General features: G+C 45.8%; 1 protein-coding gene across 2 annotated transcripts in view; it reads right to left on the reverse strand.

Moving 5' to 3' along the window:
- The window catches only part of LOC146188739 (uncharacterized), a 52,411-nt gene extending 45,019 nt beyond the window's left edge, over window positions 1-7,392 (reverse strand). For both annotated transcript variants that reach the window (XM_084603909.1, XM_084603908.1), the window contains exon 1: window positions 7,246-7,392. In XM_084603909.1, the coding sequence (XP_084460035.1) occupies window positions 7,246-7,285 (40 nt within the window). In that variant the 5' untranslated portion in view covers window positions 7,286-7,392. The remainder of the gene's footprint in view (window positions 1-7,245) is intronic.
- Window positions 7,393-15,908: the final 8,516 nt, after the last annotated feature.

The raw sequence follows: 15,908 nt of genomic DNA on the forward strand, positions 1-15,908 counted from the left end.
TAAGAGATAGAAAGCGTGCAGAGTGGGTCAGAGAAATAACTCAAGTTACCGACATTCTAGTAGAAATGAAGAAGAAGAAATGGATATGGGCAGGGCATGTAGTGCGAAGAGAGGATAACCGATGGTCGCTGAGAGTAACAAACTGGATTCCAAGGGAAGGAAAGCGTAGCAGGGGGCGGCAGAAAGTTAGGTGGGCGGATGAGATTAAGAAGTTCGCAGGGGTCAAATGGATGCAGCTAGCACAGAACCGGGCTAAGTGGAGAAATATGGGAGAGGCCTTCGCCCTGCAGTGGGCATAATCGGGCTGATGATGATGATGATGATGATGATGACTGGACGTCGCTTCTGTGCTGACCATCCTGTGGCGTTCAGTATCGGTTTCGTGTGGAAAAAAATGCCGCATTTTCTTCCCCCTACAGGGCTCCAAAAATTGTTTGTTGGTGCTTTCAAAGGCTGGTATGAAGTCGTCTTGTTCGCGATTTAAAATTATTGTTTTTGACTAACCTCATCTACATAATTAAATCTTAATTAGTGAGATGTTTCAAGTAGACGGGCGACTAAGAGTGTTTTGCAGCATATTGTGTCTGTCAAACTAAGGGCTTGTTCTTGTTAATATTTTTTTCTCTTTGAACTCACTATAATTAGGAATTCTTAAAATTGATCGCTGAAACCCCCTATTTATAGAAGTCACGAACGTACGACTGTATGGGTAAAAAATACTTACGCTAATCTTTTTCCCTGAACAAACATAAGGTGCACAAGTACGGGCAGCAACTTCTGGTCATAAATAAAATTGTTGTTAGTGTTACACAATTGCGTTCAGATTATTTGAAAACTAGCATTGTCAACCACGGGACCTGTTTAGAAATAATTTACTCAGATAAGTTCTATTACTTCCAGACACACAGATATAAATAACGCAAGTAATTACTGCATATACAACCGTATATGCAACAGCACATAACATCCATATTCAGACTGCGCCTGAGTACTTGCGTAAGCGAAAAGAATACCCTTTCTCTAACTAGTTACATACTGCCCAAAAAGCTTAAATTTCGGCACTCCCCTCTTGTGACGTATTATAGAAGGTAAAATTGAATTTTAATGTCATATATTCCGGTAGTTGTTAGGCAGCTATATTTGCTTAATAGTAGCTGTCCCCGATGGTTCTTTAATGTACAGTGACACCGCACAGCTCACGGACGCCTTTTCAGTGTCCTCCATAGAACCGATATTAACCAGCATTCAACTACACCGTTTCTCACAAAACTATTCGCTTTTGAACTTTAAAAACCACAGACCAAATCAAACCGTCATAGATCTGGCAATGTAAATACCGGCTCTTCCAACTAAGTACTCCTATCTCAGCAGAGCATAGATTTAAAAATCGCACAATGGACTGTCAGTGTCAAACTACCTGAGAGGTTTTGATAGTCGCATGACCTTTAATGTTCGGTACTAATATTGTTGGTTTGGGGGGTTTAACGGTTTTACGTTCCAAAGCAACTCAGGCTATGAGAGACGCCGTAGTGGAGGACTCCGGAAATTTCGACCACCTGGGGTTCTTTAACGTGCACTGACATCGCACAGCACACGCGCGCCTTGCTTTCGCCTCGATCGAAAAGCGGCCGCCGAGGCCGAGATTTGATCCGGCACCCTTGGGAGCAGTAGTCGAACGCCGTAACCGCTGTTGTTGTTGCACCTCGGCGGGGCAATATTGTTGATGAGAGGGTGCAAAAACACTATAGTTTATACCAATAACATTTGTTTCTGTTTGTTCTCTCTACAAACTTGAATTGCGAAATAAGAGTTCTAAGTTTTCAAGGTAACGTTTTGAGTCATTCACTTCAAATACCCTGTGAGCTATCCGTATTTCAATGAGCTTGTTTTTTCCTCTCATGATGTGGGAACAGACGAGACTCCTAAATGTAATTTTTAAATATGACGAAAATAACTGTCAGGCTGCTCGTACAATCAGTTTACGATTACTAACTTAGCTATTATTGTATCATGCACCACGTATAATTATTTCATCATCTGCTTTCACCAACTGTATCCAAGTTTAGAGAAGTGTGCCGATTGCCAGTCATTTGTTTTTACATGTACTGTGAACCCCTGCGAAGTGTTTGTGTTGAAACTGGTTTACCTAACCTGCTGGACTGTGCAATTTGTTCCCGTTTCTTTTTTTATTTCTCGTTTTGGTTTATCCCCGGACCCAAGTAAGCGATTTGTAGTGAAATAAAAAAGTAAAGATGTCGGCAGAAAATTCTATTTAGGAAGTAAGTCCTCTTTAAAGCTTTCCTCCTAGGGACAAGTAACTTTTTATTTATTTATTTATTGGTAACTCAAAGGCCCACTACAGGCGTTACATGAGGGGTGAGCTAACAGATAATTTAATTAGTTCGTCGACGAATGACTTGAAAAATTCGTGGTCAGGATGGGGATAGCTTCAGCTGGCAGGTCGTTATCATCTCTTGCCGTGTGGGAAAAGAATGACTTGAGATGTGCAGACTTGGATGCTCGAGGTGTGTATATGGCGTTCGGGTGGCTAGTGCGAAGTTAAACGCTGTGAGCAGGAGTAATAAAGGAAACACTCAGAGGGGAATGAAAAAAAAAAATCTGTGTAAAATCGAAAGTGTGGGTATTCTACGACGAGATTCAAGGTTGGGAAAGTTAGCTATTGCTTTGAATGATGTTACGCTCGAATGATATGAGTTATCAGAATATACGAATCGTACAGCGCGGTTTTGAATGACTCGAGTGTTTTAGAAAGGTTATTCTGTTGGGGGTCCCAGATATAGCACGAGTATTTTAGTTTAGGGCAGACAAGAGTTAAATATGCGGAAAGGTTTAGTGCAGCCGGTGCTAGACGCAAGTTACCTTTAAAAAAACTAAGAACACGGTTAGCTCCGTTGGATACGTTGGTTACGTTCGTAATGTGGGTGTTCCAAGAAAGATCCCGTGTTAGGTGGACGCATGAGATATCGACGCGCCGAAAATAGCCTAGTTCATGGTAGGGTAAGACGGACGGCGGCGAAATGAGATTATAGTTGTTTTATTAGCGTTTAAAGACAGCCAGTTAGCACAGCTAATACAAACAAAAATTAATGATAATCAAGATATTTAAAAACTTATGCTTTTCGTAGCATAAACTTGTTAGATACTGCAACCTTAAAACCCTGTGCAGTCTAGACATCTTTATATACTTTTATGGGCGCCAATGCGAGAGACAAATATTTCGAACAGGTAAAATCATGATCTGTAGATGAACGGCAGATCAGGCGATTTGGTCGTTATACGTGAAAAGTAAATAAACAACGATGACAACAGCACCAGGAGTACATTAGATGAACAAGGCGCTTAAATTATGAAATATAAAACTTTTCAGAGCCCCGCCGGAGTGGTGCAGTGGTAAGATGCCCAACTACTGTGCCGGAGTACCAGGGTTTGATCCCGACTTCGGCGGCTGCTTTTCGATGCAGGCGAAACGAAGAGGCGTCCGTGTGCTGTGCGATGTCAGTGCACGATAAAGATCCCTAGGTGGTCGAAATTACTCCGAAGCCCTCCACTACGGCTACTTTTTCTCTATTTACACTTTCACGCCCACCTTCTTCCCTTCCCTTACGGCGTAGTTTTGGTGTCCACCGAGACAAGTGTGACAGATACTGCGCCTTACCCTTCCTCTGAACCATTTATTATTATTATTATTATTATTATTATTATTATTATTATTATTATTATTATTATTATTATTATTATTATTATTATTATTATTATTATTATTATTATTATTATTATTATTCAGTTCAGTTCAGTCGTTCAGTCGTGTCCGACTCTTCGTGACCCTATGGACCATGTCACGCCACGCTTTCCGGTCTCTCACTATCTTCCTAACATCACATAACTTCATCTGCAGTGCCTCGAGGATGCCATCTAACCATCGCGTTCGCTGCCTACCCCTTCTCCGGCGACCCTCAACCTTTCCCAACATCAAATCTTTCTCCAGCGACTCCTCTCTTCTCATCAGATGACGAAAGTAGCTGAGCTTTAACTTTAGAATTTGACCCTCCAATGAGCAGTCAGGGTTTATGGTCGACAATATTGACTGATTTGATCTTCTGGCAGTCCAAGGAACTCTCAAGAGTCTTCGCCAGCACCACAATTCAAACGCGTCAATTCTTCGGCGGTCAGCCTTTTTCACAGTCCGACTCTCGCATCCATACATCATAACGGGAAAGACCATAGCAAAGACCGCTCGGTTTTCCAACACGCGAAATGCGTAAGCACAGCTCCGCCATCTTCTTCGGAGCTGAGAACACCACCGGCACGCCATGTCTGTTCGCCACTTTCTTCACGTGGTGCGCAACCTTATGCATATACGGAACCACAACAGGTTTAACCGTATTTCTCACCGGTTAATTCACCTAACATTCACTGCTTTTTGCGCAGTTTATCTCTGTAAAGCAGATAGCGATGGAAGCTTGCGTTTTATTTACAGTTCAGAAGTTTCTACCCGCATGGTATGCAATCATGCATTTTTCAGTCGACCAAAGTTTAAGTTTACTGTTGAACCATAACCTTATTATTATTATTATTATTATTAGAACTTCTCAAACGGGCATGTCCCAAAATGTATACTCTCTAAACGTGAGTCGAAATTATGTGTTGTGCGGTAACATGCAGCGCTTCGTCTTCCTCATACAGATTGTTTCAGTTATTAGTAAGTAAACAGAGATAATTCTTAATACAGGAAACATACGCATAATGACGGACACTGGTGTTGTTTGCGGCACAATCGTAAATAAAAAAACAAATCTTAGGAACTAGGCAAGAGCGCATTTTCGAACCATGCAGATCGTGCCTGAATAGCCATCTGCTTACTATTTACCAAATAAAAGACCGGTTGTCATGCAAGCATTTCTAAAACTGCGTCAAGAAGGTCTTTGAGCAAAGCTGGAACGAACATTGAGTGCTCCTTAACTACCCATACAGTTTATATCCTGAGCCCAGGTACATTTCAGATCGTGTCTAACTTAACATTCACTGCTTTTTGCGCAGTTTATCTCTGTAAAGCAGATAGCGATGGAAGCTTGCGTTTTATTTACAGTTCAAAAGTTTCTACCCGCATGGCATGCAATCATGCATTTTTCAGTCGACCAAAGTTTAAGTTTACTGTTGAACCATAACTTTAACCGATGTGATAGCTACTTCATCATGTAAATAGATTTAATTGGAAGCGTTAAACCTCAGTCATTATTCTTAAGTTTGAAAAAGGAGAAACTGTTGTTGTGCCTTCAAGAAAGAACATCTGCTGTTGCAAAAAAAAAAACAAAAAAAAAACAAAAACAAAACAACTTCGCTAGACTGTCCAAATTATAGAGGACAAGGGGTTCATTTTAAGCACTATAACGTGACTCGTTGCGTGTCTCCAGCGTTTGTAGTCTCGCAAGGGAAGAGAAATTTCATCACACCTTTCTTGAGCTTAGGCATTCCAAGGATGCTTACAACAGCCCTAAGACATGGCTTAAAAGCAATTTAACAAAACTTGAAGTTGGGCAAGATGGTGCATAGTTACTTGACTGAAGATAAAGCGCACAAGGAAGACACACACAAGAAAAGAAACACAGGACACGCGCTAACTCTCATCTGGTTTATTTGCAGAAATAACAGCAAATATATGCTGAAAAGGGGTCATGCGCAGTACATAAAAAAATAGATAAAGAGAGAGTAAAAAAAAAAGGAATGTTACAAAACATGATCAACGAATATCACAAAACACGCTCAAGAAAACTGATCTCTGCCTCCCAGAGCCACACCGACGTATCGCTGACACACTTATCTCCCCTTTTTCCGATATGGAATGCCTCCAAAAGCTCACGCGCTGTCTTATCACGGCCTCTGCCCAGAATCCTAATGTCAGCCAGTCGCGGCTCGCACGCAGTGCAGTTCGCGCAATGCGCTGCCAAATTTGTCCCTCCATTCCTTAAAGCCCGCAAATGATCCCCTGCTCGATCATTAATACAGCGCCCGGTCTGGCCAATGTAGGCCTTCCCACAGGTCAGCGGGATCTCATATACGACCCCCATGCAGCAGTCGACAAACCGCTTAGCATGTTTTTTCTCACAACCGCTCGGTTTTCCAACACGCGAAATGCGTGAGCACAGCTCCGCCATCTTCTTCGGAGCTGAGAACACCACCGGCACGCCATGTCTGTTCGCCACTATCTACACGTGGTGCGCAACCTTATGCATATACGGAACCACAACAGGTTTAACCGTATTTCTCACCGGAGCAGTTTTTTTCCCAAACATGGCTCGCTTGGTTTTCTGGAGCAGGGCTTTCGTCACTGACATAATGACCGCGCAGGGGTAACCAGCAGACAGCAACCGCTGTATTTGCCTATTAAACCTCAACTGCACAGCATGCGGGCACGACTTCGTGAGAGCAGACCCTAAGCATTGGCTAGCGGTAGCTCTTTTAGGTTTTAGAATGTGCCGAGGAGAAGGGTAGAAGTTGTTTCTGTGCCCACGGAGCGTACAACCAACAAACATGACCATTCCCTAAAGTAACGTTAATATCTAAAAACTGCAATGAACCCTGTGAAGGAAGTTCATGAGTGAACGTTAAGTAACTTTGCGGGCTTTAAGGAATGGAGGGACAAATTTGGCAGCGCATTGCGCGAACTGCACTGCATGCGAGCCGCGACTGGCTGACATTAGGATTCTGGACAGAGGCCGTGATAAGACAGCGCGTGAGCTTTTGGAGGCATTCCGTATCAGAAAAAGGGGAGATAGGTGTGTCAGCGATACGTCGGTGCGGCTTTGGAAGGCAGAGATCAGTTTTCTTGAGCGTGTTTTGTGATATTCCTTGATCATATTTTGTAACATTCCCTTTTTTGACTCTCTCTTTATGTTTTTTGTTATGTACTGCGCATGACCCCTTTTCAGCATATATTTGCTGTTATTTCTGCAAATAAACCAGATGAGAGTTAGCGCGTGTCCTGTGTTTCCTTTCTTGTGTGTGTCTTCCTTGTGCGCTTTATCTTCAGTCAAGTAGCTTAAAAGCAAACACATTGGGCTGGGTGTTTTTTAAGAACTCCGTGGTCATGCACGTTTAGATTATATAACAAGACAGACTGAAGTAAGGATGCAGCTAAAATGTTAGGAATACGTAAATGGGACGAGATCACCTAACCAAAATTAGGTTTACACAAGCTCTTAAAACTTAACATGACGGAAAACTTACAGAAAATGCTGGCCGACATCATTACCCCTCTGAGATGCATTATCTATGTCAGGTGCGCGAAAGATGCTGGCAAAAATCAAATACCGTTGAGCAAGTCTGTTTAAGTTTAAAGTTACTCTGAACAAGCTATTACAAATGGCTCCTTTTTTTCAGTGAGAATTTATAGGCAGCGGCGATATAAATTAACCTTTCATCATGTCCTTCTTGACCGAAGCGAAATACCGCAGCTCATTTAGGTAGTTGAATGACCGTCTACTGTACTTGCGCCTGCCCTCACTCGACCTTTTAGGCTGTTTCTTCTTTGTACAGAAAGGCAGGAAAGCATTCAGTGCACTAACCCAGCAGAATTGTTCATTCCTGAATACATCTCAAAGGTAGAAATAAATTACCACAATTTAAAACATTTTTCTTCCCTCTGACAATTTAGTTTCCATAAAATTCCACAGTAGTTCATGCACGCCTTTAAAATTTATTTTTCTAGGTACAGCGTTCCGCATTGTATAAAGTATTCCGAACGTAAATACTAATGCGTAATGTGGAATTTCAACCAGTCCCGTGGTGTTAAAATTTCGGTTTCCTGTCTTTCTTCTATCTTTCTCACGTAATGGCTTTGGAGTTTGGCTGCTGCATCATGTCGCTGGTCGCGAAATGCAACAACGCCACTCGCACCCCCTCCCCCCCCCCCCCCCTTCCATCTTTTAAAGTCAAGCTCATCCATCTCCCCACCATCAGCCCCCACACCGGCACTTCCTATACCTTTTGCGCAATTGGGTGGAACATAAATACTGCATTTTCTTGTAATGCAATTGTTGCGACGTTGACGCGCTATAATAAAATACAAACACTAAGAGAGAAGATAAATTGAAACATGCTTTTCAGGACAAGACAGGCGCAGTAACTGAACCATGCCGTCAGAGGTGAAAAGAAGGTGGGAATGGCAGAATTAAGACAGAAAGTGCAGGGGTGGGCAGCGAGGAAATTAAGGGACGCTTGGGATCCTTAAGAGTTGATGCTAGAGTGTTGCCCTTTAGTGATTAAGGGGATTTGAGACAAGTACCTTCAAGGTAGGCATGTAGAAGCTGTCCCAACCGTCAAAAATATGCAGAAATGTCTCCTGTGTACTGAAATGTGCACCGCCCCGTTATCAAGACTATGTCTGCTCTCTTAATCGCCTTCCGCATACGAGTAAAAAATGTGCCAGTTATAAGTGGCACTCCCACTTAAATAAGTGGAATTTCCACTTACAACTGGAACTTTTCTGACGCGTATGTGGAACCAGACTAAAGGTCTATTCACACTTGCGACTCGCGAAGGACATGCGAATGGTAGTCGCATGCGACCAGATAGAAACCGATGTTCACACTTGCGAATGCGACTTCCGAGTTGATTTCCACATCGTGTCTACCTTGACCGTTCACCACATGGAGTAAAGCTAGCTTGCGTTCACGTCAGCTGAGCCGCTGATTGGTTTAACGGTTTGCGACCAGCAGTCGCGCGACTGGAATTCGAGTAGTGCCAGAACGGCCCGCGGCAGTCGCTTTTCGACGATCGATGAGACCATTTGCGTCGCTTTTCGACCAAAACGGTCGCGCGACCGCTGCGAGTCGGAAGTGTGTGTGTGTATAACTTAGAGAAGGCTGGGTATTTAGGCTGAAATAATGAAATTTCGGTAAAAGCCGCGCCATGTGTCGTATGTATTGTCAGGAATGCGAACAGAGAGAACAAGGAAGTGCAAAAAGAGGCTCTCCGAAATAGAAGTAGAAGAAGAGGAAGCTCACTATATCTTGGTTAGCGCACGTTTGAGCCTCATACATATAGTGTGGGTACCAGGACACAGCAATGTGACAGCCAATGTGGTTGCAGACAGACTAGCCAAAGATTCTCTGAACGGCCCTGTATTGCCCATCCTCCCGGCAACAGCGTACATAACAGCAGCACGATTTCGGCGGCGTGCCTTATTAAGCACGCAGTCTGGATCTATTTTATCCTCGGATGACTACCTGCACCTGAAGTATTCCTGGAATAGGAAATCATGTCAATCAAGGCAGACTGAGGTCTCTCTAAGCAGGCTACGCTGTCGTATTCCGCCCCTAAATTTCTATATGCACAGGTCTGGTTTGGCGCTTTCTCCTGTCTGCGCATTCTGCGGGGAACCGGAAACAATAGACCATTTCTTGATATTTTGCCGCCGTTTTACCATGATGAGAAAGCGGTACTTAGAGAAGCCGTTACAACAGCTGGGTCTTAGTTTGAGCAGCCAAATTTTATTATCGTTCGGTGCCACCATGCTTGGGTACAGCCACAGGTATGTTTTTCAACGCCATTCAAAACTTCTTAATAGAAACAAAACGTCTACCTGGCTAATATGCTTTGAACTTTTAATCTGCACATATAAATCTTACTATTCTCCTACTACGTGCGTTAGTATTTACTCTTATATATTTTGGTTTATCATATTTACATTTCCTTTTCTATTCCCTAGCATTTATTATTATTATTATTTTTCCGATGTAGTTATACATCTCAAAATCTAATATCTCTGCACCCCAATTATTGGCCGATCCCCCTGTGTGGGTATGTGCCATCCCATTAGAGGACAACAACAACAACAGCACATCAGGCTAAGGGGCAGAACCACTTTGTAAATAAACCTTAACAGTGTGGTGGAAGGTGCTGCAAAGATCACCACGGATTCCTCTCTACCTCGTTCGAGCCGACGACTCACTGGGCTCCCCCCTTTGACACCCACAATGATCCAAGACGGCGATGCACGGCAGCCAGGTCCAGCGGCACCCGCATGGCAGCATTACCGTGAGCCGCGGACCTTTTCTGGCAAGGCTGGCGAAGACGAGGGCGACTGGCTCACCAATTACCAGCGGGTGAGCAAGTACAATCGCTGGGATGCCACTGTAATGCTGGCAAATGTTTTTTTTTTCTTGGACTCCACAGCCCTGACATGGTTTGAGAACCATGAAGCATCCTTAAAGAGCTGAGATCGTTTTGAAGAGGAGATTCGAAATTGTTTCGGGGATACCACGGCAAAGCGGAAATGCGCTGAGCAGACTTTATTCCAGCGAGCCCAAGGGCCTGGTGAAACATGCACAATGTACATAGAAGATGTCCTAAAACTCTGCAAAGTGGTGAATCCGAGCATGTCTGATGAAGACAGAGTTGGCCACCTCTTAAAGGGCATCGCGGTGGACGTATATAACTTTTTAGTTACAAAAGAAAACTTAGATTCTCCCACGGCCGTGATCAAGCACTGTCGTACGTTCGAAACTTTAAAGCTGCGTCGCATAACCCCGAAATTCAGCGATCTGCCTAACTTGACCACTGTTGCAAGCGTGGATTCTCACGAGCATTCACATGAGCCTCCGCATTTGGCCGACATGATTCGCGAAATTGTCCTTGATGAGCTCTACCGCCACCAAGATGTGAACCGCAGTGCAATCCCCTGTGATAGCTGCTCCCTGCAGGCAGCTCCCATTCAGCGCTCTTCTTGGCGTTCTACCGCTCCTCCTCCCGTCCGTGACCACCGAAACGACTCATATGGCCCTACTTCCCCAGCTCGTACCCACTACAGGGCGCCACCTCCTCTGCAACAACCCAAGCGGCTGGACTTTGCTGATCGCTTCGATCCTGTTACCGAGGACTATTATTTGGACCGTGCTCGTGAACTACCTGTCTGTTACCGCTGTGGTATTCTTGGCCACATATCCAGGTTCTGCCGCCGCCGGAACCTGGCACCACGCTACCAGCGCCAATGGTGGAATCGCCGTTCTACCATGAGTCCAGAAGTCCGTGACCCGACCTATCCCTCTCCTTCGGGCTCCTACCGCTACGTACCACCACGCAACGACTCACCTGTTTCTGATCGCAGCCTGACTGCTCCTGCCCGCCGCTCCCGACAATCGCCTTCTCCCCGCCGTTCTCCGCCACCGGGAAACTAGCGTGTGCGGCCGATGGAGGTGCGGTCGCCAAGTCATCGATATTGCCAATTCCTCTACCGGTCGTTATGCTAAGAACCGCTCGGAAGTGTTAGTGGATGGTGTTTGTGTTATGGCCTTAGTCGATACGGGTGCTACAGTTTCCGTGATGAGCTTAGATTTTAAGAACCATCTCGGCCGCAAAATTATGTTTGGCTGGGATAGATCTGTCATATTTCGAGGTGTAGAGGGAGAATCGTTGCTTCCGCTTGATATTTGTTATGTAAATGTAGCGATGGCTGGACACGAGTTTAGAACTGAATTTACGGTGCTCCCTCGCTCTACGCACGACGTTATTCCAGGAGTTGACTTTTTACACCAGTGTGGCGCAACTCTCGACTTCAACAGTGGCGAGATATCAATAAGCCCTAGCCTTCGATCGGCCCTCATAGAAGAATCGCCGCGGGCGGTTCAAGTGTTTTCTGTCTTCGAGGATACCGTCGTTCCGGCGATGTCCGCCATCTTCGTCCCAGTTGTGTCTTCGGGTGCGGTTCCCAATGCCTTCGACGCTCTGGTGGAACCCGCTTCCCTTTCCTGTGCCAAAAAGAGTGTGTTGGTGCCCCGCAGCGTTGTTCGAGTGAACGAGGGCCGTGCCACGCTTTTGACTGTCAACCATACCAATGAACCTGCCGTATTGCCGCGTGGTTTGAAACTCGTCGACTTTGAAGAACGCTTTTCTATGCACATCGCCGCGTTCAGTGACGCCGTTGCTCGTTCAACTAGACGTCCCGATCATGCTGATTCCCAGTTTCAGTCTAGGATAAATGAATCGCTACCCACCAACGACCGCCGAAAATTGATGCAGGTTCTTATGAAACATGCGGACGTGTTCGACTTTGCTCGAGGTCAGCCACCACCGATTCCACCTTCCCGCACCCATCACATGATCGACACTGGATCTGCACAGCCGTTAGACAGACACCATACCGTGTTTCACCTTCAGAACGTAAGATAATTGACGAACAGGTCCGTGATATGATGCAAAGAGTAATCATTCAGGAATCATCTAGCCCATGGGGCGCCCCTGTGGTTCTCGTGAAAAAGAAAGATGGCACCTGGCGATTTTGTGTCGGCTATCGCCGCCTCAATACTGTCACCGAGAATGATGTTTACCCGCTCCCACGTGTTGATGATGCCATTGACTGCCTCCATTCAGCTTCCTACTTTTCATCTGTTGATTTACGGTCCGGATACTGGCAGATACCGATGCACCCGAAAGACAAGGAGAAGACGGCATTCGTGACTCCCGATAGGTTATATGAATTTAAAGTGATGCCTTTTGGCCTATGCAACGCTCCGGCTACCTTTGAAAGATTTATGGACACTCTTTTGCTTGGACTGAAGTAAAAAATTTGCATCTGTTACCTAGATGACGTAGTGATTTTCGGGAGGACCTTCGCCGAGCATAACAGCCGTTTAGCTGTGGTCCTTAACTGCATGGTGAAAGCGGGTCTCGTGCTGAACTCTAAGAAGTGCCGCTTCGGTGAACGCCAGATCGTTGTGCTTGGGCATTTGGTTGACAAAGACGGTGTTAGGCCTGACCCACAGAAGATTGAAGCTGTCAGCTGCGTCAAAGAGCCCAAGTCTGTGAAAGAACTTAGGAGCTTCCTGGGAATTTGCTCTTACTTTCGACGCTTCATCCCTAAGTTTGCTGACGTAGCCTACCCCCTCACATGCCTCTTGCAGAAAGATATCCCTTTCAAATGAACTCCTGAACATGATTCTGCGTTTCGCCAGCTCAAGTTTCTTCTTACCTCGCGGCCCATACTGCGTCATTTCAGCCCGACAGCTCCCACTGAACTCCACACTGACGCAAGTGGCATCGGCGTGGGTGCTGTGCTCATACAACGGCATGACGGAAACCAACACGTTGTCGCTTATGCAAGTCGCACCCTAAGCAAGTCTGAACGCAACTATACCGTGACGGAGCAAGAGTGCCTTGCCGTCGTTTTTGGCGTACAGCGGTTTCGCTCGTACCTTTATGGACGTTCTTTTACAGTCATCACCGATCATTATTCGCTTTGCTGACTACGCGACCCCTGCGGTCGGTTGGCCCGCTGGGCATTGCGCCTTCAGGAGTTCAACTTTACAGTGTCGTACAAAAGTGGCCGCCAACACGCTGACGCTGACTGCCTCTCGCGGCTGCCTCTCGCAACTACCCTCTGCGATGACAACTTTGACGACTATCTTGCCGCCGTTTCCGTACAATTTCCGGATCTTGCCACTTTCCAGCGAGAACAACGAAAAGATCAAGACTTGGTATCACTTTTTGAAAAAGCTCGTGATCCGGCATCTGCGAACCCTTTCTGCATTCGCGATGGTTTGCTGTATCGTAACAATTACTCGTCTGGCGGTGCATGCTTTCTGCTAGTCGTTCCGGCTAGCCTCTACTCCTCTGTTCTACACTCTATGCACGATGACGTTACAGCTGGGCACTTGGGGTTTGCCAGGATTCTTATGCGCACTAAGGAACGTTTCTACTGGCCAAATATGCGTCGAACGACTCAGCGTTACGTGAACTCCTGCGTGCAGTTCCAGCGGTTCAAGCTCCCCACAACTTCTCCGCCGGGCCACACCATATGAGCAAGTGGGTGTTGACCTCATAGGCCCGTTTCCCCGCTCGTCCAAAGGCAATCGCTGGGTCATCGTGTGCGTTGATCATCTCACGCGTTACTGTGAAACTGCCGCCATCCCTTCCGCCACCGCCGCTGACGTCTCGTTCTTTCTTCTTCACGCTGTCGTCCTCCGCCATGGGCCTCCTCGTGTAATTATCAGTGACCGAGGTCGCCAGTTTACGGCAGATGTTGTGGAGCAGCTTCTGCGCTATTGTACTTGCCAGTTGCGTCACTCTACGCCGTACCATCCCCAGACAAATGGCCTCGTCGAACGTACAAACCGGACACTGACGAACATGCTTGCGATGTATGTTGTCTCGCGGCACAAGAACTGGGATGATGTGCTTCCTTTCATTACTTACGCCTATAACACCTCGAAGCATGAGACAACTTCCTATAGTCCATTTTTCCCCTCTACGCCCGTCCGCCTCGACGTTCTCTTGACACCATTTTGCCGTTCTCTCTCGACGCCGAGCCGTCTGTTTCGAGTACCCTCTGCCGCACTGAAGAGGCTCGTCGGGTCGCCCGATTACGCACTCTGGCCTCGCAGGACCGCTCTAAAGAGCGCTACGATCGTCGGCATCAAGATGTCTCCTACCTTCCCGGCGACATAGTGTGGCTCTGGACACCTCTCCGCAAGCGTGGTTTGTCCCAAAAGCTGTTGTCGCACTACACAGGCCCATTTATTGTGCTCAAAAGCATTAATAAGTTGAACTACGTCGTGTCTCGCCAATGTTCCCAAGGACGCCCCTCTCGGAAAACACAGGTAGTTCATGTCGCAAGAATGAAGCGCTGCCACTCTCGCTCGGGACTCTGACTGACAGCCCAGGGGCTTCGTCTGCGAAGGGGGAAATGTCAGGCATGCGAACAGAGACAGTAAGGAAGCGCAAAAAGCGGCTCTCCGAAATAGAAGTGGAAGAAGAGGAAGCTCACTACATCCTGGTTAGCACATCAGACTAAGGGGCAGAACCACTTTGTAAATAAACCTTAACAATATTTTTAATATTCTCAAAATAATAATTAATATTTTAAAACGCTCAATGGTGTACACTTCCTGGACGCAATGACCATTAAAAACTGAGGCCACAGAGGGCACTTTGGGAATTAAATTCATGAAGATTTCTAAAGGGCAATGATGTTTTACCTGTTTGACGCTTATGCTCAAGTATAAGGCGGTGCGTTAGCTATTGGAATAGCTCTACCGGGTCATATCACGAAACAAATCTGGTACATGCATTCATATTGCAACTCCAGCATGTTTTTCGCGTTTCCAGATCTACCAAAACCATCGCGAAACCGAATTTTCACTACACGCGCCCCCTGTCCCAAGCCATACCCCCTAACCGAGCCATACCTGCACCCCCCCCCCCCCCCCCGGTCACAAAAGCATCGGTGACGGTAACATCAGAAAAAGCTCGAATACTATGGCAACTGTGCAGCGCGGACATTTAGGTTTAAATCGCGCGCTCTTATCGACGGCTTTTAGAGTGAGAAGCCGAAAGATTGGAGCTTGTCGCGGTGTGCCCGCGTGTGCTCTCTTGTATTTGCAAATTGCGATTTTTGCAACCGTGTAGAATTAATTTACTTCCATACCTGTACCTGTGTGTATTTCGAATTCGTGATTGCTTTATTTTCGTTGTTGCATCAGGCAGCAAAATATGTCTCATAGTATAAGTAAAAAAAGAAAAAGATGCAAATGCTAAGGTTCTTCAAAGCGCTGGCCTTTATTCAAGCCCTGGTTCATTCATCTGTGTCGTGTTTAGCAATATCCTTTATTGCACGCTGTTTTATTTCAAATATTGTTGGTATTGCCTTTCTACCTTCTTTTTTCAAAGTCACTGGTCCAGCCTAGTCGAAAAGAACTACAGAACCATGTCAAAATACGATAAGGTGTTCTATAGTGGTGTAGCGTTTTCTGTAAATATTTCTGCGGTCTATAGCTCTCTAGGTATTTTCTGCTGTAACAACAAAAATTATGACATTACTACACAAGCAAGCTCTAAGAGAAGCGCAGCTGTGCGATGAAAAGCTTGAAGGCTCTAGTCACAGCTGTTAGTTGGGG

The sequence above is a fragment of the Amblyomma maculatum genome, chromosome 5 (assembly GCF_055883805.1).
Source record: "Amblyomma maculatum isolate TAMU_Amacu chromosome 5, ASM5588380v1, whole genome shotgun sequence".
NCBI lineage: Eukaryota > Metazoa > Arthropoda > Arachnida > Ixodida > Ixodidae > Amblyomma > Amblyomma maculatum.